The 25,860-nt window shown below is 44.4% G+C and overlaps 6 protein-coding genes across 11 annotated transcripts; 4 read left to right on the forward strand and 2 right to left on the reverse strand.

Moving 5' to 3' along the window:
• Nucleotides 1-2,114: 2,114 nt before the first annotated feature.
• Nucleotides 2,115-4,146, reverse strand: LOC6634784 (nuclear transcription factor Y subunit beta). Of its 2 annotated transcripts, none has more exons than XM_015169591.3 (3): nucleotides 3,671-4,146; nucleotides 3,424-3,607; nucleotides 2,115-3,368 (listed from the first exon to the last, which is right to left on the reverse strand). In XM_015169591.3, the coding sequence occupies exons 2-3, from the start codon at nucleotides 3,436-3,438 to the stop codon at nucleotides 2,481-2,483; spliced, it is 903 nt and encodes a 300-aa protein (XP_015025077.1). In that variant the 5' UTR covers nucleotides 3,439-3,607; nucleotides 3,671-4,146; the 3' UTR covers nucleotides 2,115-2,480. The 2 variants fall into 2 exon arrangements, with proteins under 2 accessions (XP_015025077.1, XP_032296375.1); XM_032440484.2 differs by having other exon boundaries at nucleotides 3,424-3,618.
• Nucleotides 4,147-4,711: 565 nt separating this feature from the next.
• Nucleotides 4,712-9,565, forward strand: ssx (sister-of-Sex-lethal). Of its 2 annotated transcripts, XM_070207769.1 has the most exons (7): nucleotides 4,712-4,851; nucleotides 5,697-5,829; nucleotides 5,930-6,496; nucleotides 6,692-6,799; nucleotides 6,937-7,118; nucleotides 8,651-9,156; nucleotides 9,255-9,565. In XM_070207769.1, exons 2-7 carry the CDS (start codon nucleotides 5,752-5,754, stop codon nucleotides 9,269-9,271), a joined length of 1,458 nt encoding a protein of 485 aa, XP_070063870.1. In that variant the 5' UTR covers nucleotides 4,712-4,851; nucleotides 5,697-5,751; the 3' UTR covers nucleotides 9,272-9,565. The 2 variants fall into 2 exon arrangements, with proteins under 2 accessions (XP_070063870.1, XP_032296376.1); XM_032440485.2 differs by having other exon boundaries at nucleotides 8,651-9,565.
• A 286-nt stretch (nucleotides 9,566-9,851) lies between these two features.
• On the forward strand, nucleotides 9,852-10,859 carry LOC138911052 (probable serine/threonine-protein kinase clkA). The gene has a single exon (XM_070207989.1). The coding sequence runs from the start codon at nucleotides 9,852-9,854 to the stop codon at nucleotides 10,857-10,859; it is 1,008 nt and encodes a 335-aa protein (XP_070064090.1).
• Nucleotides 10,860-14,137: 3,278 nt separating this feature from the next.
• AMPKalpha (AMP-activated protein kinase alpha subunit) lies at nucleotides 14,138-21,168 on the forward strand. 2 transcript variants are annotated; one of them, XR_011416282.1, is made up of 3 exons: nucleotides 14,138-14,947; nucleotides 17,881-20,361; nucleotides 20,422-21,168. XR_011416282.1 is itself a non-coding variant. In XM_032440518.2 (2 exons), exons 1-2 carry the CDS (start codon nucleotides 14,669-14,671, stop codon nucleotides 19,381-19,383), a joined length of 1,782 nt encoding a protein of 593 aa, XP_032296409.1. In that variant the 5' UTR covers nucleotides 14,138-14,668; the 3' UTR covers nucleotides 19,384-21,168. The 2 variants fall into 2 exon arrangements, 1 of the variants encoding a protein (XP_032296409.1); XM_032440518.2 differs by having other exon boundaries at nucleotides 17,881-21,168.
• Nucleotides 19,939-22,175, reverse strand: LOC6634663 (thioredoxin, mitochondrial). Its single transcript, XM_002058080.4, has 2 exons — nucleotides 21,797-22,175; nucleotides 19,939-21,168 (listed from the first exon to the last, which is right to left on the reverse strand). Exons 1-2 carry the CDS (start codon nucleotides 21,983-21,985, stop codon nucleotides 20,872-20,874), a joined length of 486 nt encoding a protein of 161 aa, XP_002058116.1. The 5' UTR covers nucleotides 21,986-22,175; the 3' UTR covers nucleotides 19,939-20,871.
• A 224-nt stretch (nucleotides 22,176-22,399) lies between these two features.
• Nucleotides 22,400-25,843, forward strand: Ir7f (Ionotropic receptor 7f). Of its 3 annotated transcripts, XM_015169656.3 has the most exons (4): nucleotides 22,400-22,871; nucleotides 22,931-23,314; nucleotides 23,514-24,042; nucleotides 24,773-25,843. In XM_015169656.3, exons 2-4 carry the CDS (start codon nucleotides 22,986-22,988, stop codon nucleotides 25,766-25,768), a joined length of 1,854 nt encoding a protein of 617 aa, XP_015025142.2. In that variant the 5' UTR covers nucleotides 22,400-22,871; nucleotides 22,931-22,985; the 3' UTR covers nucleotides 25,769-25,843. The 3 variants fall into 3 exon arrangements, with proteins under 3 accessions (XP_015025142.2, XP_070063865.1, XP_032296407.1); XM_070207764.1 differs by having other exon boundaries at nucleotides 22,400-23,314; XM_032440516.2 differs by lacking the exons at nucleotides 22,400-22,871; nucleotides 22,931-23,314; nucleotides 23,514-24,042 and adding an exon at nucleotides 24,316-24,714.
• Nucleotides 25,844-25,860: the final 17 nt, after the last annotated feature.

Below are 25,860 nucleotides of genomic sequence, written 5' to 3' on the forward strand. Positions count from 1 at the left end.
ACTATTGATTTTGACATTTTGGCAAGTGAAGAATAATCGATTTTTACGTAACCTGTTTAAGATCGATAGGTGCATAGCCTTGTTAATATCGATAACTATCGATTTGGCATAATTTGATAATTATCGATTTCTGCATATTCAATAAAAGGTCGATAACTATAAATTTTTGCAAAATTATAAGGTATCTGCTCAGTCGGTCTCTCTCGATTAGCTGTCGATATTGGCATGACATAAGATCTATAAAGGCGTCAAGCAAATCTTCGACAGGCTCCTCAGTGGACCACATTTTTATTGGGCTAAACATAACGCGTAATGCGGCTGACTATAACAATTTGATTGGGTCTGGACTTCCTGTTGGCAGCTGCCCGTTGCAGTTGCCAGTTGCCAGTTGCAGCTGTGGCAAAGGCAGCCACAATGAAAGTAGAAGCCAGGAGCGGAATAGGGGCTAGCTGGGCGCCCAAAAGAGGGCGCATATTGCAGTTGAATGGTCTAGGAAATGAAATCAAATTACACGTAACTTCTTAATTGTAAGACTAGGGCAGTGACTCTCAAACGCTTTGGTATCTATAAACTCTTGTATGCCATGAAAATTTCCTACAGATCGGACAACAAGCACCGAAGTTAGTCGACGCTGCGCTTAGGGTATTTGCTAGTCGGGCATTAAAGAACTGTTACCTCTTGTAGATCTTCATTTAGAGCACAAAGAAATACTGAAAGTGCTCGCTTATTCTTCTCTCTTCTGGTTCTTCTCTCAAGGACCAACAACCGCAAATACCTTCTCTGCTTTTGGGCGCCCCTTTGGCTTTTGGGCCCAATGGGCCTGAACCGCCACCGCGTCGCTCTGAATGTTCGTTATCATTTCTCTGGCTGCGGGTGTTTACGTCTTGATTTTGTTTACTTTACCTTCACTTTTTTAGCTGGTCGCCTCGTCTGGTCACACTCAACACATTACAAAGCACGTGCGATGGGAAGCAGAAATTGGAGGTGATTTGCATAACGGAAGTGAAGCGTACGGCGCGTGAGTTTTTCAGCTTATTAAGCTGAAAATAAGAATTGAATTAACTTTAATTTGCGCATTTAAATAGATTTTAATTTACCACCCACCCGACAAAAGAAGCTGAAAACAAAACAAGTCTCAAGTTCAAATTACACAACTCGCGCAATTAGCGGCCAGAATTTGGCCAATGCGGAAACATGGACACAAATCTTGGGCCGGATCTGAGCCTAACAACAAGCATAATCTAATTAGCAGCGATTATTTATGGCGTACTGACTGAAAAGGTCGCGCCCCAGCCCCCGAACTCTGAGCTCATGCTGCACGACCGACCACATACAAAATGTATATGCCCCATTGACGCAGTCGAGCGCATCGCCGACCTATTTGTCAGCGACGGGCCCTTAAGCTGGTGCACGCCAAAACCGTTTGCGAATTCTAAACGAAATTTGCCTGCAGCGCCTTGCGCAGCCTTTTACTGTGTCTTGGCTGAGATTATCGCGGGTCAGTTTAATAAGTTTAATAATAAGCAAACATAAGAAATTTTGAATACGTACCAGTTTTGTTATGCTGCCGATTCCTTCATATTTTAGGCCGCCGTCTCCTCCTCCAATGTAAGGGCCGCTGCCTACCGCATGGTTAAAATCGCAGTCTCTCAATTTGAAGCCGCCGTCTCGCCCTCCATTCTTAAATCGCTTTCTTCGCCATCGTAAAAGGCGACTCCTTCTTTGCTCAAGCTGCCGTCTACTCCTTTGCCTAAGTTGAAGCCGTCTCATCTCCACCTCCTCCACTTTAAGTGAAGCCCCTATGTTTTTTCTCAGGCCTTATATGAATTCATGAGAATCGAGTTCCAATCAGTCAGTCAGTCAATCAGTCAGTCATTCGGTCAATCAATCAGTCAGTCAGTCTCATTCAATCGATCGGTCAGTCAATCAGTCAGGACAAACACTTTTATATGTAGAGATATAAACTTTCTTAAACCCATATATGGCTTGATAAATGCTAAAACCATTTGGGAATTCTAAATGAAATTTGTTTAAGGCGCTTGCGCTCTGCTTTCTAAAACTGATCTTTGAGTTAAATCATTTAAAAACATTTGTAGCTTATAATTTAATTCATTAGAAAAATACAAACAAAAAGTGCATATTTTGTTAATAATTTAAACATTGATTTTAAATATAAAAAAAATATTCGTATATATAAATTATTATTATCAAAAAAAATCTAAGCTAAGAATGAAAAATGGATTTGAACCCGCTCGCTAGATACGAACTGCGTTTGCTGTGGACACAAATGCAGATGTATCCAATGCTGGAGGAGGATTGAGATGGGCAAAGCTCGAACTAAGCTCGCTTGGGAGACGTAGAGCAGAGATTGGGTTGGAAGTTGATTGGGATTGGGTTGTGATCGGGTTGGAAACGGGTTGGGAGCAGGGACTAAGCAGGGATTGCTGGGATCGGATTGGGGTTGAGTTGGGGGCGGGGACTTAGTAGTAGGGCGCCTGGAACTCGCGGCTGGGCGGTGGCAAGTAGGCAGTTTGTGTGGTGGGCGAGTGGACGTGGACTTGGAGTATGCTGGACTGTGGGTACTCGAGGAGCTGCTGCTGCTGCTGCTGTTGCAGCTGGAACTGCTGCTCAAACTGGCCGTGGCCGTAGAACTGGCCCTGCCCTGAATATTCAAAGTCCTGCTGCTGCTTGTGCGACTGCTGCTCCGGCCACGCCCTGTGCATGCTATAGATGGGCGGCAGCTCAAAGGAATTCGATTGCATTTGAACAAAGTTGGCGGCATCGCGTTCTGGCTGGGGCACAGCAAAGGGCTGGCGCTGATAGCGCTCGGGCAGCGCCTGGCCAATCAGCTGAGCACCTCGCTGACCAGACTCCAGACGGCGATCATGCTGCGCGCCAGCAAATAGATTGTCAGCTTGACCAGGCTGACCGCCTGCTGCAGCACCAGCAGCAGCTTGATGATTGGCGGCGTATTGAAATGTACTCAGCTGTTGCTGTCGGGCATCCTGCTGCTGCTGTTGCTGCTGCCACGAATCCCCGCCAGGTGCCTGCTCGTAATACTGCATGCTATATGGTCCATTGTAACCCGTCTGGGGTCGGCTGCCAAAGCTGTGCTCATACGGCAGCTGCTGTTCCGCCGGCGGCTGGACGGGATTCGGCTCCCAGTGGCCGGTGGTGGTCACCGCCTCGGTGGTCAGCTCGCTGGCCGCCGGCAGATATTTGTGTGCCGGTCCATTATAGCGATAGCCATTCCGATTGGTCGCAGTTGCATCAAAGTGCTTGGCGCTCAGCGAGGGCTGAATGCCGTGTACGACGGCCAGGCTGGGCGCGCAGGCATAGAGTGCAGCCAATGCAATGTATAAAATGGCCTGTAAGCAGTTATTATTGTTAGCTGGGTCACACTTTATATTCACCGTTACTCACAGTGCTCCGTTTCATGCTGATTGTTTTATCCTGGTCGCCGAGTGTGTGCGTGAATGCTGCTGCTCAGACAATGGCCAGCCAAATGTTGGCTACAATACTTTTTATAGCGCTGATTCGTCTAACTCGTGCGAATTTATCATCGAATGGCCAAGATCTGAGCGTGTGTGTGTGCGCGTTGGCAGCACTTGAATCACGCTTTTTGTTACTACAAAGTGTGCCACAATAATATTATAATTATATTACTTACTAATACGTTGATGTGTAAACGGGCAGACACAACAATTGTCGCGTATCGCATTATCGCAATGAATGGCCCGAGAGATTTTTATGCGACAATTTGGCGTCTAGCTGGCCGTGACCGTGGCAAACATTTAACAATGCAGACACTGCAGACGTGTGAAATGACTTTCTTTTGCCATTCATGCATTTGTGGCCGGAAATGCAAATGGCATTTGTCTGTTGTCTGTTGTCAAGTGGCCAGCATCTCGTGCCGTTAGAATTCAAAAATCGATAACGATAGCTTTAGGCATTACAGGCATTTTACAGTGTGGGCAGCACTTTTACTTTTCTGCTGCTGCTGCTGTTGTTGTTGTTGTTGTTGTTGTGTTTCACAATCGTAATCGATGAATTTGAATGATAGCCGCGTGGGCACCAGCACTTATTTGTACTCGCCCAACAATAACAATTTTTTAAGTGGACCAGCAAAAATTTCAATGCCAAACAATTTTTGACTGACAGCAACGACAGCGCCTACTCGAATAGTCCCATATTATTTATAGAAAGTTCCTTAAACGGCGCAAAGCGCTTGCACGTGAACAAATCAATAAAATCAATATCCAGCATTGGCTGTGCCTGTAAAATGTCATTAAGTATTTTTATGCGACTACAATTGTTTAAAGTGCAGTTCTACGTTTGTCAATCATTATTTAAAGCTAATTTGACTTTGTCTAATTTCCCAAATAGCAAAAATTTCCTTTCTATAGGTAATTTTTTTTTTTCCATTTCGTTTAGGTCAAGTATCGAGTAGTGCGAAAATATCGATACATATATTAGAGCACGAATCTGCCATCATGTTTTGGTATTTTTTTGTGCAAATAACTACAAGTTTTCCAATGCAACGCAATGCCATGCCTGCAAACCCGTTGCATTTCGAATTAGCAATTGTTTGCTGTGTACAGAAATACAATACAATCAATAGTCAGCATAATGCCACCAGCAACTATCGATATATTTTCTAATATCGCAAGCAACGATACGCATTGTTAAAAGTATCGTGCTGAAGCTGTCGCTATGCCCGATGTATCGATGTATTTTTATTTTACATGGCCACTACATTGCTGTGAAGTCGCCGCTTTGAAAGCGTTTACGGGAAGAAAAGTGCAAAATAAAAAGTTTTTATTTTAATTATAGTTCAAGTGTATATCCCATGTAAGTAGAAATATGTATATTATTTAAAGCGCTGCTCAAAATGCAATACGAGGCATTTACATTTGGTTTTTCCTGTTAGCCACGGCTTTGCCATATACACATATATCAATTTTTTTTTCTCCCGTCAAAGACTAGCTGTGTATATGTAAGCGCGCGTGTGTGTGTGTGTGTGCGGTCAATTTTTTGTGTTGGTATAGTTTTTTTTTTTCTTCTTTTTTTCTGCCCGCTGCGGCGGCGGCTTTTACTGCCGCTTCCACGCAATAGTTTTGCATTTAGCGTTTGTCGGCGCGGAGCGCCCCTTTTTGAGTGTGGTTGTGTCATAAATTTGTTAATTTAATGTTTTAACACGCCACAAGTGCACACACATACACACACAACACGCACACACACACACACACACAGACGCTGTCCCGTGCAGAAAAGCACGCATACAAACACAAAAGTGCAATCAAAGCCCAAACGGGAGGCCCCGCAGCAGCCGAATCAGCTACTCCTTTAGCCTTTATTGTTGTTGTTGTTTTTTCGCTGCACTCGGGGCACTTCGTGGAATTTAGGTGCCTGGATCCGGGCCCGAGAGCCCGGATGCCGAGCTCGAGCTCGAGCTAGCAACAGCAGCCGAAGCCGAAGCCTGCAAAACGCGCAGCAACATGTACATAAAATACGTGCAATCGACACAATCCTGTCACAGTGACGTTCGAAAGTTTGCGCACGGCGGAGTTGTGTCCGCCTGCTTGCTGCACTTGACAGATTTTGCACAGCAATTTTCAGCTTGCTTTTTTTTTTGTTCTTTCTTTCTTTTTTTTTGTTTTTTCTGACACAAGAAATCAAATTTATTCAACTTGCAGGCAACTAAAGGAAGCTAGAGCATAGTTGTAGGAAAAATTGATTCCCAACCCAATCATGCCCAAGCCGGACAGTAAAAAGCAAAGGGCCAAATATAAAACGGAGGAAGACGAGGGCTCAGACGTTGAGGACAAGGTAAATGCATTTTCCAAATCCCAAAATCGCATATAACAAAATTGTATTTGCACTTTTGCTAATTTCCTTATATGTTTCTTTCTATTTTCTCTTCAAACAGAACTCGGACGATGCCGTAGAACAGGAGGTCGATAGCCAGCAAGGTGGCGAGGACATGGAGGCTGACAGCGATGATGACGATGATGACGACGACGATGATGACAAGGACGACGACGAGGACAAATCAGAGGACGAACGCAATGACAACAAGAAACGAACAACGGAAAAAAAACAACAGCAGCAACAGCAGCAGAAACCGCAACATGAACTGGAACAATCTGATGATGACGACAGCGATGACTCCGAAGAGGACAATGAGCAGGACAACAACGGCAACAGCAACAGTGAACAGCAGCAGCAGCAGCAGCATCAGCAACCCCCACCCCAGCAACAGCAGCAGCAGCAACAACAACAGCAACAGCATCAACAGAACAAACAGAGCAACGCCAGCGGAGGTGCGGTCGCTGGCGCTGCTGCCGTCGCTGCCGCCACCGCTGCTGAGGATCGTACGAGTGCAACGAATCTGATCATCAACTATTTACCACAGGATATGACAGATCGTGAGTTGTACAATTTGTTCAGCAGTTGTGGCTCCATCAATACATGCAAAATTATGCGAGACTACAAGGTAAGCAAGTAGTGGGTGGCGCACGGGCAGGCGGACGGGGCGGGTGATGTGTGGGAGAGTAGCTCGCACGGATACCGTGTGCCTGTCCCTGTCGCACATTGTAATTAAATAGATACACACACACATAATGCAAGCGCATGTTATCAGCATGCATCTCGCTCTATTTGGCTAACGCATGTCATCTCTTTTTCGCAGACCGGATACAGTTTTGGCTACGGTTTCGTCGACTACAACTCGGAGGCGGACTCCGAGGACGCGATACTAAAACTCAATGGATTCTATGTGCGCAATAAGCGCTTGAAGGTGCGTGAACACACACACACAACAACAACAACAACAACAACAACGATGCACAATTAAAACAAACACTTTCCACTTTGAATTCAACTGGTGCTTACTTTATACTCATGTGTTTTTCTTTTTTGTTTCTCGTATGGCAGGTATCTTATGCACGACCTGGCGGGCAATCGATCAAGGACACCAACCTGTACGTGATCAATCTGTCCCGCAACATCAACGATGATCAGCTGGATCGGATATTCTCCCCATACGGCTTGATCGTCCAACGTAACATCTTGCGGGACAAGCTAACAGGTCGCCCACGAGGCGTAGCATTTGTACGGTAAGCCGAGACATTCAAATCAATTGAAATCTACTAGAATATGTAGCTTATTTAATCATAAAATATCGTAAACATATTGAAAATCCCATTTAAACGGTGAAGAAAAGTGATTTGTTTAGAAAAATGTTAAATTACGCACACTGTTAAGTGAAAATGTAATGCATTTTTATGTTAACACTAATGTGCATTCAGAGTGCTGTTAATTTAAGCTGTGTATACTAAGTGTTGGGTATAGAAAATACGGTGGAAGAGAAAAAAAAAGTGATAAGGGGCTCAAGTAGGAGCCCCATTTCCAAATGTTTCCTCCCATTCGAAAGATTAGCTGGACATTTACAGGCATTACGTTTCTCTACGAGTGGGAAAGCGAAACATTTAGTGCAGATAAATTTTGACTGTGTTTTACCCTGAATCAGTCTTTTGTCAACTTTTTGGAAATTTCCAGTGCCAGAGGCTGGTAGCAGGACGTAGCAGTAAGCTTCGCGAAGTTCTGCTGCTGGCCAACTAAACTAGAAAAACTCTTTAAATAATTTATAGTGCGCAGAATATAGACCTATTCGAAAAATGTTTGTCTATAGAAATTGAATCTTTTTCGGGAATATCGTAGAGAAATGTTGATAAGATTATGCTCCTATGAGTACATAAGCATATCTAAAGGGAACTTTCAGGAGATATCTCACTCCTCTGTCAGCTATGGAATATATATTGATGTGATCCGTTCCGATTTCGACATATGCACGGACTTATATGGCAGCTTTTGTAACGATAGCTTTGAAATTTTGAGATAAGTTTGCATTCAATGGCAAAGTGATTAGGAGCATATGAGGGCGAGAATAAGTGAGGCTTTAGATACTGCATGCTGCAGAGCCCAACTAGTGGGGATTGGCCTGGGATTAGAAATACGCAGCAACAGGCAGAATTTACATCAATTTTAGCAGACCTATTTATTATTTGTCCAAGTGTTTCGACGAGTTCTCTTCACTCATGCTTAAAAGTAAAAGACTTTAACTCATTTGTTGTCTTATACCTAAGCTAACTATGTGTTACTGCATCTTGAAAGGACAATTATAGTCTTGAAAAAATAACTTATAGTTCGATTATGAACGCCTTCAAAGCATCATCTATGGGCATATAATTTACGGGAACCTGCTTGCCAAGTTCTTCGTTTGCACCAAAAATACGCTTTTAACTCATTTACAATGCGTTCTTCTCCGAATTCAACATTTCAAATTTAACAGAAATTATCCTTAACGACTTGCCTTGCATTACATTTTTCTTTCTTCTAAACTTTTTAATATTTATTAATATCTTGCCAATAAAGAAATTCGTATTTTTAAAGGCATTTTGAATAATCTTTACAATATGCTTGCATTAACAGGAAACTAACATTAAGGTGTTAAGCTTAACATATGCTTAACATTTCAGATAATGTAAACTTCATGTTAATTTCTTAAGTTTATTGATATTAGTTTTTATTTTATGCTTAAACAATTTGATGTGCATTTAAATTCAACTGTCCCCCTCTCTCCGTGCAGTTACAACAAGCGCGAGGAGGCGCAGGAAGCAATCAAGGCGCTCAACAATACGGTGCCCGAGGGCGGCTCACAGCCAATCTGGGTGCGGCTGGCGGAGGAGCACGGCAAGGCGAAGGCCGCGCAATTTATGTCACAAATTGCCGGCGGTCCGCACATGGGCCCACCGCAGCAACAACCGCCGCCCCACCACATGAATCCCCACATGCAGCAACAGCAGCAGGCGCACCAGCATCATTCGCACCACCAGCAGCAGCACCATCAGCAGCAGCAGCAACAGCAGATGCATCATCAGCAGCAGCAGCACCAGCAGCAGCAGCAACATCATCATCATCATCACAGTTTGCCACCACCGCCACCGCATCACATGCAACAGTTGCATCATCATCCGCACGGAGGAGTAGGAGGTGGCGGCGGGATCGGTGTCGGTGTCGGCGTCGGTCTGCCACAGCCGATGCACGGCGGTGGCGGGGGCGGCGGCGTCGGCTATCACCATATGGCACATAGAGGTAGATCAAATAGAACAACACGATCTCAAAAACCGCATCCATATAACCATGCACAGAAATTTATTTAAAACAAAATTAATTTCTTTACACAATATTAGCTGCATCTCACAGGTGAAGTGTTCATGCTGCCATTGCCTATCAGAATATTGCCAATGCCCCGACCACAAGCACTGCAGCGGCAGCAGCAGCAGCCGCAGCAGCACCGCCGTCAGCAGCAACAGCTGTGCGACGGCAAAAGCGTTGCAGCTGCAACTGCAGCGGCGCCCACGGCGGCGGCAGCAGCAGCAGCCACAACGGCGGCGGCGGCAATGGCCAACAGCAACAACAACAGCACAACAGCAACGGCAGCATCAACAACAGTAACAGCAAATACAGTAATTCAACCACAACAGCAACAGCAACAACATCATCAGCAGCAGCAGCAGCAGCAGCAACAGTCATAAATGCAACTGCAACAACAACAACATTAGCTGCAGCTATACACAGCAACAGCGACAATGCTGCAACAGCCACAGCAACTGCAACAGCAACTGCACTGGCAGCAGCAACAACCCTTACAGCGACTGCAATTGAAACAGCAGCAGCAGCTGCAACAACAACAACAACAACGACATCAGCAGCGTTGACAGTTGCAACAACTTTAGCTGCAACAATACCCGCAATGACAACAACAACAACAACGAGCTATATAACGAATGCAAACAGAGTTGCCACCGCCAATGCGTCTGCAAATGCAACAGCAGGAACAGCAACACTGCTGCAACAGCAGCGATTGCTGCGACCGCTGGAACTGCCACGAGCTCAGCAACTCCAACAACGGCCACAGCAGCAGCAACACCTGCAACAACAAATGCCACAACGGCCACAGCACCAGCAACAACAGCCGCAGCAGCAACAAAAACCACAACAACAGCAACAGTTGCACCAACAAAGGCCACAGCAGCAACAACAACGGCCACAGCAGCAGCAACAGTTGCCCCCACATATGCAACAACGGCCCCAACAGCAACAACAAAGGGCACAGCAGCAGCAACAACGGCCGCAGCTGCACCAACAATGGCCACAGGTACAGCAACAACGGCCACAGCAGCAACAGCAGCTGCAACAACGGCCACAGCAGCAACAGCAGCTGCAACAACGGCCACAGCAGCAACAACAACGGCACCAACAGATACAGCAACGGCCGCAGCAACGCCAACAATTGCCACAGAGGCCACAGCTACAGCAACAACGGCCTCAACAGCTGCAACAAAGACCACAGCATATGCAACAATGGCCCCAACAGCATCAACAACGGCCGCAGCAGCAACAACGGCCCCAACAGCGGCAACAAAGACCGCAGTTGCACCAACAACGACCTCAACGGCCGCAACAGCAACAACAAAGGCCGCAGTTTCATCAACAACGGCCACAGCTGCAACAACAACGGCCGCAGTTTTATCAACCACGGCCACAACTGCAACAACAACGGCCACAGCTGCATCAATATCGGCCACAACTGCAACAACAACGGCCACAGCTGCATCAATATAGGCCACAGCTACATCAATATCGGCCACAGCTGCATCAATATCGGCCACAGCTGCATCAATATCAGCCACAACAGCAGCAGCAGCAGCCTCAAATGCCACAATTTCAGCAGGAAGTGCCACAAAATCCACCGCAAATGCCACAATTTGAGCAGGAAGTGCCACAATATTTAATGCAAATGCCACAATTTGAGGAGGAACTGCCACAATATTTACCGCAAATGCCACAATTTGAGGAGGAACTGCCACAATATTTAATGCAAATGCCACAATTTGAGGAGGAACTGCCACAATATTTACCGCCAATGCCACAATATCCACCAGAAATGCCACAATATCCACCAGAAATGCCACAACAACCACAGCAACAACAACCGCAACAACCGATGAACATGCAACCTTTACCGTTGTCGGGCTTGCAACAAATTTATGCGTATGATAGCAATGGCTATTTAACGCCCACTCCGTACGCTTTGGCGCCCGCCCATTACGCGGCGCTCCCGTATGCTGTGGTGCCCTATGCGACAACAACAACGACGACAACAACGACAACGACATCGGTTCATGGTGGCAGCTGTGTCTATTATCATTATGCGAATGCCAGCTATGTGAATAGCATTAACTATTACGATCACAATACCGGTCAGATGTGCATCATGGGCGTGGTCTATGTGGCATATAAGAGCAACAACAGTCCCGAGGCGGCGGCAGCAATTGCGCGGGCGCAGGCCCAGGCCCAGGCTTTTGCCATGGCCCAGGCGGCGGCGGCAGCAGCAGCAGCTGCAGCGGCAGAGGAAGAATACGAGGAGTATGTGGAGGAGGAGGAGCAGTATGAGCCGGCTGAGGAGGAGGAGTATGAGACTGAGGAGGAGCATGATGAGACTGAGGAGGAGCATGATGAGAATGAGGCGGAGCATGATGAGAATGAGGCGGAGCATGATGAGAATGAGGCGGAGCATGATGAGGCGGAGGAGGAGCATGATGAGCCAGAGGAGGAGGCAGAGCAGGAGCAGGAGTTGTTGCAGACGCACAGCGGACGCGGCGGCGGTGGCAGCTCGTAAAAAGCATCGAAAAAAGTAAAGAGAAGATGAAAATACAAAACAAAAGAGAACTAAAACTTTTTTACCTATTTAATATATATATATCTAAGATTTGTTGTTGTTGTTGTTGTGTGTAAATCCCTTCCTCCCCCCCCCCCCCCCCCCAAAAAAAAAAAAATGAATCTATGTGCTGAATGTAAAACAAAGAGAACCCCAAAACATATGTATAGATATACGCTATAGATCTATATATATATATATATATATTTATATATATATATATATATTTATACAAATATGTGTGTATATATATGCAGGCAGCCAACCCAAAAAATATTTATATGCCAAACACAGAAGAGAACAAAAGCACGCAAAAATTATATATATATATATTGAAAAACGAAACAGAAAACCTTTTAGAACCATGTGGATACAGATCATGAAAAAGGCTAACTACTATAAAAATACGTTTTGGGTTACGGCATTCAAAATTAAAACAAAAAAGAAACAAAATTTATATATATATATATATATATATATATATTAATATATATTTTTAACAAGAAACTGAACTCGAAAGCAATTGGCAGCAAGAAGAATTCGAAAAATGCAAAATGAAAGCGAATCGAACACAAAAGAAACAACAAGAGAAAACAACTTGCAAATATGTAACACACACACTCACACACACACACACACACACATATATGCACACACACTTGTATTTGTTTAGCAATAATTATTGATTTAAATTTTTAATTGTTCAATTTGACCAACTAAAACGAATTTTATTATTTTGCCTGTGCCCAGGCACACACACACACACACACACAACCTCTAAGGCACACACACGCCCAGACACAACACACATACACACTCACACTCCAATTGCTATGAATTTGTATAAAAGAAAACAAAAAGGCAAAATAAACATTGATAAAATGCAAAAAATTGTAGACTACGCGCAATTCAATGAATTTAAAAATATATATATATATATTTAAGTGTATATAATATATATATATAGATATTCATAAATCGGATTACATTATATATATATATACATGCTGATAATATTTGTATTGATGTAAAGATCTATTGATGTATTGATGTACAGCAAACAAACTATGTGTCGTGTGTGAGTGTGTTTACAAATGTGTCAATCAAAGCTGATTGATGGAAACTACGAATTTGTTATGTGAGAAAACGCAAACAGAGCGAACGAAAAACAAAGTGAAAAAGCGTAGCTAAAAAGCAAAAGAGAGTAAAATTACCTTTAAAGCAGAATCGATTTGATATACGGACTTTTTTTTGAATAACTTAAAAACTAGTCTTATAGCATTATAATAGTTAAGACATTTTTTTGCGCAACAAAAAAGAAAACAAAAGATCTAAATTTAAAGAAATGAAAAATATATAAAATACATGTACTAAAAATAATAATAAAACAAACTACAAAACAGAACACTAAATATTAGAGAATATGCTAAAAATTTGTATATAGAAAAACCATTTTTGTACCAGTACGAAAAAGAAAGAGACAGCGCGAGATAGAAAGAGAGAGAGAGAGAATGAGCGAAAGAGAGAAAGTGATAGAGCCAGAACAGTTACAATAAAAACAAAATGGCGTCCGCACAGCATGAAACAGTTAGGAGCTAGTGCGTTTTTTGCACATGCTAATGAGCGAGATGGCAAGCATTGGAGGAAAGAGACAGATATATACATACACACATATATATATATATACATATATATAGTTAATGACAGGTGAGGTACAGTCAGACAAGAAATGGGGGCTTATAAAACTAAGTTTTAAGTATGCGTGTACTCTAAGTAAATTTTATGTTAAATGTAATGGATAATAATGTTTTTTGTTCGTTTCGAATAGTTGAAATTGTACATTAGCAGCAGCTGCATAGAACAAGATGAACTTTCTACAGGTTATATATAATATTGTCGTCGCAACTGAAGCGTAACTGAAATCCATATAAATATATATATATACATAAACTTATATATATATATATATATATCTTTATATATATCTACATAAATGTATACAATACAATTGTTTATTTACAAGCAAAACTTTGATGGTCGGTCAATAATGTCTAGTATACTACAAAAAAAAAAAAAACTGAATCAAGGTTTATAAATGGCAAATTGATGTATGTATTATTTTGCATGTGTCAAACCGAAACTACTACAAGTATGTGTAATAAATGTGTTTCAAACCAAACAATATAATGCATTTTAATGTTCATTTAAAACTTTAGTTTTCCTCGGGACTCATTCAAATTGCGCGCCCTTTGAGCTATGTTAATGGGACTGTTAATAACATGGGCGGCGCTGTTATTAACATGCCAGTGTTAGCAATACCAGTGACAGGCGTGTGGTCACACTGACTGACATTGGAAAATACCGTGTGGAAAAATACCAGAAGTGATTCCAATAAAGGCAATTAGCGCAAAAAAATAAAGAAAACTAACGCAACGTAAAAAAACAATAGCAGGACGACACAAATCCGACACCAGAAACGTGAGTTCGATTTTGATGATATACAAGTGCTGAGCCAGCAGCAGCAGCAGCAGCAGCATAGTGCACACAGACGGAACGAGTGCGTGCAATCGGAGACAACGCAACGCAGAGACTGGCAGACGACGACGACGACGACGGCCAATTTATTTAGCCAATGCCTTGAAACGGAATACGCAATAAATTGTTCGACGGCGACGACCTTGCCCATTGCGATTGTTGAGGCGGGCATTGCGTGGCGCGCGTCAAGCGCCAGACTCCCAAGCCCCCAAAAGCAAAGGACAATTCCAAAGCAAATTGCATCGGCCAGGCAACAACAACAACAACAACACAAAGAGGCAAAAAGAAGGCAACAACAATAACGATAACGCTTCCGATTAACGATAACAGCAGCTGCAGCATCCGAAGATGCCACAGTTGAGAGCCGCTGCCGCTGAGGCGGCCGCTGCTGGCGGCGCCGGCGCCCAGCCGCTGGTCAAGATTGGCCACTATCTGCTCGGCGCAACGCTGGGCACCGGCACCTTTGGCAAGGTGAAGATCGGCGAGCATCAGATCACACGTCTGAAGGTCGCCGTCAAGATACTCAATCGCCAGAAGATCAAGAGTCTGGATGTTGTCTCCAAAATCAAGCGGGAGATACAGAATCTGAAGCTCTTTCGCCATCCGCACATCATCAAGCTGTACCAGGTGAGCAAATCCGGCGCCAACACCAACACACACACACACACACCCCATATACCCGCCCCCAGTCCTGCCCCTCAGCTAGCTAGGGCGCGTGTTGCCGTGTCACGTAGCCGCAAACATGAAATACGACGAGCCCTAAATAAGCACATTTATGCATTCCTTATTATTTACTTAGCCTCCATAACTTGTGCGTAAACAAATGCAGCCATGCGGCTGGACCGATTGCCGGATACCCTGCACATTGGTTGGGTGCTCGAATGAGGCTGCAAGGAGCTGGCTTGGGCGTGGTCACTGTGATTTCAAAACTGTGGGAGTCACAGCTGATTGTAAAGAATGCGTCCAACTTCCCAAACTTGGCATCACTCTCAAACTGTGGCAACCAACAGTTACTGCAGGCGAAGAGGAGGCTAGCGAGGCTTCATATCCAATTAGATGATCCCTAATGGATCATAGATCCTAGTAATTGCTGTGCTTGCAGCATTCAACCCAAAATTGTAACAACCCAAACTTGGCAGCACTCTAAAAGCTATGGCTTTCAAACTGTAGCAAACAAGAGCTTATGCCATTGCAGAGGATAGAGTAGACCTGGCGGGCTAATCTCTAGCTTGATTCTTTAGGCAGTTCATATCAAGTTACTCTAAAACTGTAATCCTATCTATTGGTCATAGATCCAGGTAGCTTTCACGAAGTCAACAGTTATTTTGCGCAAATTCGCTGATTCTGAAACTGTAACTTCATAAAACTGGCAGCACTCTTAAAGCTGTAGCCCTCAAACTGTAGCGTAAACAATGCGAATCGAGGAGAGGGCTCGAGTTTGGTGACTGTAAAACTGTAAGGCTGGTCGCGGCTAGTTAACATGTCTGTGTATCTCTAAAAACGATCATATGTATGCTAAAGGAAAGATAAGAAACCCATTGACACAATTACTTTCAAACTGTTGGCTCTAAAACTGTGATCGACCGTAAACAAAGAAACTTATCAGCTGAATTGCATTTCACTTGAGCCGTAAAATCGATCATCAATAATCACGACTTTCAAACTGTGAACATAAAAGGTGAGCCCCTAAAAGTGGCATTTTTTCAATGTGGTTCCACAATAGTTTAACATAATGTTTCTCTTTCTCTTTAAAAATAGATCATGAACAGTTAGCGAAAGAGTATACGGGCGCAATGACTCTCAAACTGTGAACGTAAAGCAGGCCCTTTAGGCAGGCGTGGCTCAAGAAATGACTTCAAAACTGTGGCATACATAGAAATCCAAGAAATCGTTAGACTAAATGAACCAAGCTACCCTATTTCGCTTCGCCCTGGGCACAGGGTATTCGAACTAATCGTTAATTATTGTGAGAATCTGCTGTTAAACAAGAAATATCTCTGAGACTGTGCCGCACATGCAACAGATGCAACAGAAATCGTTGAGACTATCGAAATGTATATACCCTGTTTTTGTTGTTGGCCATACTAAGCCCATACTTTGTTGTCAACGGAATCCGCTCTTAAGTGGCATCCGATACGCAGCTGTGCGAGCAATTGCGATCGTTTATTTTTCTGCGAATCAATTTGTAATCAATTCCGGAGAGACGTCGCCCCGCACGGCTAGGCAAATCGTACAGAAACTATTAAATGCATATTTAACCTACTTAAATGTTTATGCACATGTGCACAAACAATAAACATAAACAATATAGATGGAAGCCAAGTCTCTGGCTGGCGGTTGAACAGTTTGCATCGAGTTTACGCTCAGAACACAACCTGAATCTTTCCTTGGATATTGAACCCTGTTCTGAATGCACTTTCTACTGGCTGGCAAAAGCTTTGAATAGGTTCCCAATGAAGATAAGACTAGGTTCCCAATGAAGATAAGACTAGGTTCCCAATGCAGATAAGACTAAGACTTCTATGCCTTGAATTTCTTTTAGAGATAGCTTTGATATGCTGCTGTTTTGACAAAGCCTTTGCCAATTATGTCAAATGTAAACTTAGATAAATTGTTAGTCTAATCTAAATTGAGAAAGGCATAGATTAGGCTATTCAATACCGGCTTTCTTCGGTCAATACAATTTCTACCTTGAATATGTTTATGCTATTCTATACATATATTCTCCGCATCCACAATTTATATATATCCCGCTTTACCATGCCCACATAGAGCATTTGATATAGACTCGGACAAGCCAGTTGGTTTTCAATTATTATGAAAATGCGGTAAAAGCGAGTGAAGAGCTGCAGCTGCAACGTTTCCTAACCATTTTCCGTTAACCATTTTCATGCACTTCTTTCTAAATTACTTTTATACATAAATTGCAATACATAAAGATGGGCTTCAAATTGAGAACTCGAAAATATTTTTTTCTAATCATGAAATTAAACTAATTTTAGGGCTGTCAAGCAGATAATTCCCATTATTCTAGCAGATAATTACCATTATTTGGCAAATAGTTACCAACATATTAGATAATTCCCTTTATTTCAGCAGACAATTTACTTTATTACAGCAAGCGGTTCCCTCTTATTTAAGCAGACTATTCCCATTATTCCAGCAGACAATTCCCTTTATTACAGCAAACAGTTTCCCCTTATTCCAGCAGATAATTCCCTCTATTCCAGCAGACAATTCCCATTATTTCAGCAGACAATTTACTTTATTACAGCAAGCGGTTCCCTCTTATTTAAGCAGACAATTCCCATTATTTCAGCAGACAATTCCCTTTATTACAGCAAACTGTTCCCTTTTTCCAGCAGACAATTCCCATTATTCCAGCAGGTAAATCCCTTTATTCCAGCAGACAATTCCCCCTATTCCAGCAGACAAATACCTTTATTCCAGCAGACAATTCCCATTATTCTAGTAAATAATTCCCATTATTCTAGTAAATAATTCCCCATATTCGATTAAACCACTTGCTAATCGTCAAATCTCTCTTCTGTTTTTGGCAGGTCATCTCGACGCCCTCGGACATATTCATGATAATGGAGTATGTGAGCGGCGGGGAGCTGTTCGATTATATTGTGAAGCATGGCAAGCTGCAGGAGCATCAGGCGCGACGCTTCTTTCAGCAGATCATATCGGGCGTAGACTATTGCCACAGGCATATGATTGTCCATCGGGACCTGAAGCCGGAGAATCTGCTGCTCGATCACAATATGCACGTGAAGATCGCCGACTTTGGGCTGTCGAACATGATGCTCGACGGTGAATTCTTGCGCACATCGTGCGGCTCACCCAACTATGCGGCGCCCGAGGTGATATCCGGCAAATTGTATGCCGGACCCGAGGTGGACATCTGGTCATGCGGCGTCATACTGTATGCCCTGCTCTGCGGCACGCTGCCGTTCGATGATGAGCATGTGCCTTCGCTGTTTCGCAAAATCAAATCGGGCATATTTCCCATACCGGAGTATCTAAACAAGCAGGTGGTGAATTTGGTGTGCCAGATGCTGCAGGTGGATCCGCTGAAGCGTGCCACCATTGAGGAGATCAAGAAGCACGAGTGGTTCCAGAAGGATTTGCCCGCCTATTTGTTTCCCTCCTCGATCGAGCAGGACTCCAATGTCATCGATACGTACGCCGTGGCCGAGGTGTGCACCAAGTTCGGCGTCAAGGAGTCCGAGGTGCACAATTCGCTGCTCAGCGGCGATCCGCACGATCAGCTGGCCATTGCCTATCATCTGATCATTGACAACAAACGCTTCGCAGACGATGCGGCCACACAGATCAGCGAGATCAACAACTTTTTCGTGGCCGGCTCACCGCCGCCACCCATGTCCCATTCGCCGCACGAGCCCCGCTCCAGCGGCGCCGAGCCCTCCGCCACGGTTGTTGCCGGCGCAGGTGCTTCTGGCGCCGGCGGCGGCGGCGTGGGCGGCGCTAGCGGAGGCACTGCAGCCAGTTCGGGCAGCGCCACGCCTAGCGGCGCGGCGAGCAGCGCTGCGCCCAGCATACGACCGCATCCGGAGCGCATAGCGCCGATGCGCGAACGACAGCTGGCCATGTCCGTGCAGAATACGGGTGGAGCCGCCTTTCCCGAGAAGACGGCGCGCGGCGGCACGCCCATCAAGCGGGCCAAATGGCATCTGGGCATACGATCGCAGAGCAAACCGAACGACATCATGCTGGAGGTATATCGGGCCATGAAGGCGCTCAACTACGAATGGAAGATCATCAATCCGTATCATGTGCGCGTCCGGCGTCAGAATGTCAAGACCGGCAAATTCTCGAAAATGTCGCTGCAGCTGTATCAGGTCGATCCGAAGAGCTATCTGCTTGACTTCAAATCGCTGACCAATGACGAGGTCGAGCAGGGCGACGATGTCATCATGGAGAGCCTCACACCGCCTCCATTGAGCGTCAGCGGCGCCATGCCCCAGCAGCCGACGGGCCATCATACGATGGAGTTCTTTGAGATGTGCGCGGCGCTCATCATACAGCTGGCGCGCTAAGTTCACGCCTTAACCAAAATAACGCCATCCCCTGCCCCCACCCCCTGCCCCTACCCCTTCGCACACTTTTTAATTCAGCATACGCACGCCCATGGCATGGCGTCCAGATGAGGCACAAAGTGGACTCCCAACACAATTTGGACGCCATCTCATGTTAATATTATTCTTATTATTACTATTCTAATGCTTATTATTATATTATATATATATATATACCTCTCCCCCAACCCTCCTTTGCACTTCCCCTCCCGTACCTAGGCAAGATTTGTTTTCGCTAGTTGTTTAAATTGTGTTGCTACGATTTCTGATGTCCTTTGCGTGTTTTGAATCCTTGATATTGATTTGTTTACTTTTTATGTGTGTTTTTTTTTTTTCATGCTCCTTTGTAATATTTTACATTATTTTATATTATGCTAAACAAATTGTATTTAATATGATTACATGAAGTTGCAATAATCCCCATTAACCCAATTTATTTTTGAACCCTTCGCGATATACACACACATATATATATATATATATATATATATTTTACAGGCCGTTGCTTTTTACGCCTCTTGTTGAAATCTTTTTTGTTTTCTATTTTATTATTTTTTTTTTAAATATATATATATGGTATAAGGCATAGCTAAATTACAGAAGCTTACGGCAAACAAATTCGTTATTTTAAACTGTAACAAGACAAAAAGTGGAACTAAATATACAATATATCCACATATATATATATATATATATATATATATGAATATATATACAAACATCGAGTTGCCAGCAAAAATGTTAAACAATTTGTTTCTCTACATACCCTAAGCGCAGCTAAGGAAAGGGGCATATTGGCCTGGATCAGAAGGAGCAGCTGAGGCAAGCCAGAACTTAAAAAGCTAAAGACTTGAAATTCTTAATATATGTATATATTCACCAGCTAACCCACAGACCGTGATTGCGCTTTTGATCTATCAAATTAAGGCCCTAAAAAGCGTAAGTTATTTGGCATACAATTGCAATATTTGTTTATGTTTAATAACAATTTAATTACAGAATCTGCTACCAACTATTTAAATAAAAAAAAACACACAATACTAAGGCCTTGAAACTTAAGGAGTCTTACATCAGATGGTTAGCTAACTAACTAAACTATATAGTATTATTAAGGAGTTTAGTTATTGCCATAGCTTACAGACTGGCCGTGACTCGAGGAAGCGAGCCGCAAGGTTTATTGAGCAATACGCTTGACGGCCTATTCCGATATACATTTATATATATTATCGATCAATCGATCAATTAGCCAATCTTCATGGTAATCATAATTTCTATGTTGAGCACCCGCCCCGCCGTAACCCGCTGTGCCGTGCACCAATTAAATTCTTAAGGCCGCAAAATACAATAATATCTATGTAAGAGGAGCTGCTGCTACTTCTCCTCCTCCTTCTGCTGCTACTGCTACAACTCATCCCGCTGCTGCTGCTGCTGCTGCTGCTGCTGTTGGAGCTACTGACTGTGCTGCTGCTTGCGCTTGAGCTTGTCGATGAGGGTCTCAATGCTGTTGGCATCCACCAGGCCGATGAACTTGTCCACGACGACGCCGTTGCGAAAGGCCAACACGGCGGGCACGGCCTTAACCTCAAACGTTTCCACCAAATCCAGATTGGCCTCCACATCGATGATCGCCAAATCGATTTCATTCGAATTCTCCAATAGTTCCAGCATTTTGGGCGTGAGTATTTTACAGGGATCGCACCATTCCGCATGAAAGTTCACAATTACTGGATTATCGCTGTTTATGACCTAACAGAGATAAAAACAATCGCAATTTAATAACAAAACAAAAACAAAAACCAACACCATTATCTTTATGTATTTTGGATAGTGAAGCCGAACGATTCTGACTTATTTGCATACACGCGCACACGCACAAACAACTTGATGAAGTGTTAATAGTCGACTAGCGAATACCCTGTACTGACATATGCACTTTAAGGCTTTTTAAAAAATTTTCAATTGACATTGCAGATTTGTAAACATGTTTTCTTTTTCTACATATTTGTTTGAAAAGAAGAGGAAGAAGAGAAGAACCAGTGTTTCCTTAAATAAATAAGAGTAACACTTTTGTGCAAATTTTTGCCCGATTTGGCAACCAGCTGTTTAATCCAATCGAGTGTGTATACACTTTTTTTCTTATTCCGTTATTTGTTTACAGGGTATCAGATGAGCCGCCAAATACGTACTCGCCATTGCCGAAATGCGTCACTGGTTACGGCCGGAACCGCGCACGTAGGCCAAATGGCCAACAACCAGTCGGATAGCCGCATGCCAAGCGCATTGCATAATGCTACGGCACTTGCATCCGTGTGTGAGTAAATGCAAGTGCATTCACATTCACGTACAGGTAATTATGCTTGCTAATGCTGCTCACCTTCTGATCGAAATCGTAGTGATCCTTGATCACCAGCTTCTTGTGGAGCATATGGGATTGTGAGAGGCACTTCTGTGTGGCTTTTGCCGCCTGTGGCGCCACTCGCTGGCAGCTGCTCTGGGCGCTGCTATTGATAAGGCAACAGGCCGCCAGACGTGGAGCGATGCCTTCCGCTGCGATTTTCAGCATTGTTGTAGGCAGCTACGTGTGCAAGGCGGAATCCCAATTGAGCGTCGACTGTTAACGGATTCGTGTGCTGGACGTGGTCAGAAGTGCTGCAGACGCGACGATAAGATAATTATGTATGTACAAATATTCACTGCTGTTTTCTTTAAGATACGATGGCGCAGCGGAGCGGGTGTCTCTGCGTTTGTCTGGCAAGGCTGCTCTTAAATTGAGTGTTGCCAGCTATCTTAAATATGCTCGTGCAGTTCACATGGCAGCGCTACCTACAAGCGCCATTTTTGAATGCGAGATTAAAATATTAGCAATTACCTTAATAAGTAGCTCAAATTATGCTCGGCTCTTTTTTTTTCTTTTTGCTAAAAATTAATTCATAATACTAAAGTGTAACAGTAGCCGAAAAGGCTGGCTACAGGACAGACACATTTTTTTTTAACAAAATGTGGCCACCCCAATTTTGTGCATATGACTTGCCATCTCTTTTGAATTTGAGCAGCGCCTCACAACGCGTTATTTGTTTGTTTACTTGAGTTATAAGTGTGCTCATTAAATTTGATTGACATGCAAACAAAAGTTATGGTCGTCAGCAGGATAGTATCAACTATTATGTTATTTTTGAAAAACTGTGAAAGTTTGAACACAAAATATGAACGCAATAGCAATATGTGTACCAACTCCATATACAGTCAGTGTTGCCAATTGCCGCTGAATCCCATTTTAAAAAAAATAGCTGTAAAATAGCTTTCGGAGCAGATGTGGTACACATGTACCTAAATAATATAAACAATTTTGAATCACTTTTATTTATCAACGTAGTGAACAGACATATAATAAAGGTACATTTTGTGTACCTACGGGTAAAATTTCCTAAGAACATCATGAACTTGTAACGGTAATGTTTGTGTTTAATTAACTTTGCACACATATTTACCGCCTGATCTTATCTTGCAGGGAATACACAGCTCATCTGGCTGCGGAATAGTCCTGCCTGAGCAGTTGCCAATGCATGTTGTACGGTATGAACGTGAGCGGAATCTACGCCAGCTATGTGGATAGCAAGCTTATTGGCATCCAGGCAGAGGAGGCGAATTTGTATGTGGTCCGTGCGCTGCGGCATGTCATCCAGGATGTGTTCGCTCAGCTGAGCGCAACGCTGGTGATAACCGTGGCCACCGGCAGCTGGTCAATTGGCAAATGGTTTGAGCATGTTCTCGGCGATTTGGTCAGCACCTGGAGCTCTGTCTCAGTGCAGATGCAGCATATCAATCATTCGCCCCATGTGCCCGGACGCAAATACTGCAATCTACTGCTGGTCGATTCCTACGAGGGCTTGCGGTAATAATACCCATCGAAATTGTGTGTAGAGGGTATATTGGTTGGCATCTTGATGGGTTCCGTGCTCAAGCTAAAGAAATTCATTTGTTGGTTACGGTTCACGATATCTTCTAGTCGGAAAAACCCGACTAGACCACTCTTATCTGTTACTCTTAAAGCATGATCCATTTTCTCCCCTGCTTATTGCCATCTCGCACAGCTCCACAAAGATTGCCGAGGACAATGCGGGCTACGACGATCACGAGTATTATTTCATATTTTTGCAGGCGCGCGACGCGCTCATTCAGCGTGAACTGCAGCTGATACTGGACCACTGTCTGCAGCACTATTGGCTGCACTGCAACGTGATGGTGCAGACGGCCCAGGTGGAGGTGCTCATCTATACCTATTATCCGTATACGGCGCAACGCTGCCAGGCGGCAGAGCCGCAGCTGGTGAATCGGTTCGATGGCCAGCGCATGCTGCACGCGCCCATGTTTCCGCACAAGCTGCAGCAGCTGCATCAGTGTCCGCTCAGTGTGGTCGTCTGGCACACGCCGCCCTTTGTCGAGCTCAACTGGGATGCGCGGGCAGCGAAAATGCGCGCCGCCGGCTTTGAGATTCGGCTTATTGAGCATCTGGCGCAGCGTCTCAATTTTAGCCTGCTGCTGCACAATGTCACGCTCGAGACGGTGGCCAGCTACCAGCAGAGCTGGGGTAATGGCCGCCCTATGGGTCCCCTAGAGCTGGTGAGTAGTCTGTAGCTCTCCTACCGGGAACACTCTGTGTCCTCTTCTCAATTTTGTGAAAGGCAATATTCTTCATAGTTGCCTGCAACACGTAAATTATTTACATAGGACTATACGACTAGAGTCAAGCTTATTCCTCTGGTTTTCAAATCGAGTCTCTTCATTTTACCGTTCACTTAGTATTTTTCGCAGCAAATTTCCTAAAAAATAACTAAATATTTCAGTGCTGAAAATCACGAAAGTTGTTGTGTGTTTTCCAACACGATCTTTGCAAGTCTACACTGAAGTAGGAGTTGGGCTGCAGAAAATTAGTGTAATTAGTGGAGAATCATGTCTGAAGGGAGTTGCGTATTTTCCAACACGATCTTTGCAAGTCTACACTAAACATATGGACTGGGCTATGGGCTGCAGAAAATTAGTGTAATTAGTGGAGAATCATGTCTGAAGGGAGTTGCGTATTTTCCAACACGATCTTTGCAAGTCTACACTAAACATATGGACTGGGCTATGGGCTGCAGAAAGTTAGTGTAAATAGTGGAGAACCATGTCTGAAAGGAGCTGCGTATTTTCCAACACGATCTTTGCAAGTCTACACACTAGGATCTGGGCTGCAGAAAATTAGAACCATGTCACACTGAAGCCAATTTTATGCAGCTTTCCAGGCAACTATGAGTATCTTATATATATATTTATCCTGTCTTTATTGTGACTAATCTGTGTGCCCTTGCAGCTGATGAAGCAGCACGCCAATCTGAGCGTGGGCAATTTTCGCAAAACAGCTGGACGCAATCGCATCCTGACCTCGCCCGTGGCCCATTACTATGCGCCCCTGGTGGCCACTGTGTCTGTCGAACACTTTCGCTTTGGCCGCCTCACGCTGCTACATTTCCCTTTCCAGTGGTGTGTTTGGCGCACGCTGCTCGCCGCGCTGATCCTCCATTGGCTCATCTATATGTGGCGCTGGCGGCACATGGGTCTGCAGGTGCTGGAGCTGCTGCTGGGCGTGACGCTGGCGCGTTTGCCGCGCTGCTGGCTGCAGCGCATCATCTATGCGCATTGGCTCTACGGGAGCATTCCGCTGCGCGTGGTCTATCAGTCGCTGCTGTTCCATTTCATAAGGCTGCAGCTGTTTGGAACGCTGCCGCAATCCTTTGAGCAGCTGCTGGAACGGAATTTTCAAGGCATGTGCACAACCAACATACTGAGCATGCTGCGCGAGATGCCGCAGGTGGCGCGCAACTATGAGAGCTTTGTGGGCATCGCATCGCCGTTCGATGAGGCTGTACTGGATGCACTGCATCGGTCCGGCAACGGTCGCTACTTTGCCATCACCGGCATTGACTCGGCCCATGCCCATCTGAGCGCTACAAACCGTCGGAGCAGCTACCATATACTGACGCAATATGTCAATCTGCAGCAGGTGGTCATCTATATGCCCAAGCACTCGTATTTCCTGGAACAGTTCAACGATATGCTGCGACGTCTCGATGCCAGCGGCTTCATTGACTTTTGGCGACGTGCCGCCTTCACCGAGTACAGCCACAGGAACACGCAGCTGCTGCAGCTGGAGCAACAGCAGGAGCAGCAAAACGAACAGCTTAGCCAGCTGGACGGCATCTACACGCTGATGGGCGCTCTCTATGCTCTGGCCATATTGATTTTTGGCGTCGAGCTCCTCTGCCATCGGCTGACCAAGCCAGCAACGGTGCACCTGGTCAAAGATTGATTTGAGTGCACGACTAGGAGATACCCTAAACTCGGTGTCGAATTGCCGTTACAAATATATGTATATATATGCTAACCGTTATGCTGCATTTA

Source organism: Drosophila virilis, chromosome X, assembly GCF_030788295.1.
Source record: "Drosophila virilis strain 15010-1051.87 chromosome X, Dvir_AGI_RSII-ME, whole genome shotgun sequence".
In the NCBI taxonomy this organism is placed as follows: domain Eukaryota; kingdom Metazoa; phylum Arthropoda; class Insecta; order Diptera; family Drosophilidae; genus Drosophila; species Drosophila virilis.

What these genes read in the sequence shown, in the direction of transcription:
- LOC138911052 (XM_070207989.1), top strand. Translation starts at nt 9,852, where the DNA reads ATGCAAACAGAGTTGCCACCGCCAATGCGTCTGCAAATGCAACAGCAG.
- LOC6634663 (XM_002058080.4), bottom strand. Translation starts at nt 21,985, where the DNA reads ATGCTGAAAATCGCAGCGGAAGGCATCGCTCCACGTCTGGCGGCCTGT. An exon ending in ACTACGATTTCGATCAGAAG is followed by an intron (nt 21,169 to 21,796) that starts GTGAGCAGCATT and finishes TATCTCTGTTAG; the next exon opens with GTCATAAACAGCGATAATCC.
- AMPKalpha (XM_032440518.2), top strand. Translation starts at nt 14,669, where the DNA reads ATGCCACAGTTGAGAGCCGCTGCCGCTGAGGCGGCCGCTGCTGGCGGC. An exon ending in ACATCATCAAGCTGTACCAG is followed by an intron (nt 14,948 to 17,880) that starts GTGAGCAAATCC and finishes TGTTTTTGGCAG; the next exon opens with GTCATCTCGACGCCCTCGGA.
- ssx (XM_032440485.2), top strand. Translation starts at nt 5,752, where the DNA reads ATGCCCAAGCCGGACAGTAAAAAGCAAAGGGCCAAATATAAAACGGAG. An exon ending in AAATTATGCGAGACTACAAG is followed by an intron (nt 6,497 to 6,691) that starts GTAAGCAAGTAG and finishes TCTTTTTCGCAG; the next exon opens with ACCGGATACAGTTTTGGCTA. An exon ending in CGAGGCGTAGCATTTGTACG is followed by an intron (nt 7,119 to 8,650) that starts GTAAGCCGAGAC and finishes CTCTCCGTGCAG; the next exon opens with TTACAACAAGCGCGAGGAGG.
- Ir7f (XM_070207764.1), top strand. Translation starts at nt 22,986, where the DNA reads ATGTTGTACGGTATGAACGTGAGCGGAATCTACGCCAGCTATGTGGAT. An exon ending in GATTCCTACGAGGGCTTGCG is followed by an intron (nt 23,315 to 23,513) that starts GTAATAATACCC and finishes CATCTCGCACAG; the next exon opens with CTCCACAAAGATTGCCGAGG. An exon ending in CTATGGGTCCCCTAGAGCTG is followed by an intron (nt 24,043 to 24,772) that starts GTGAGTAGTCTG and finishes GTGCCCTTGCAG; the next exon opens with CTGATGAAGCAGCACGCCAA.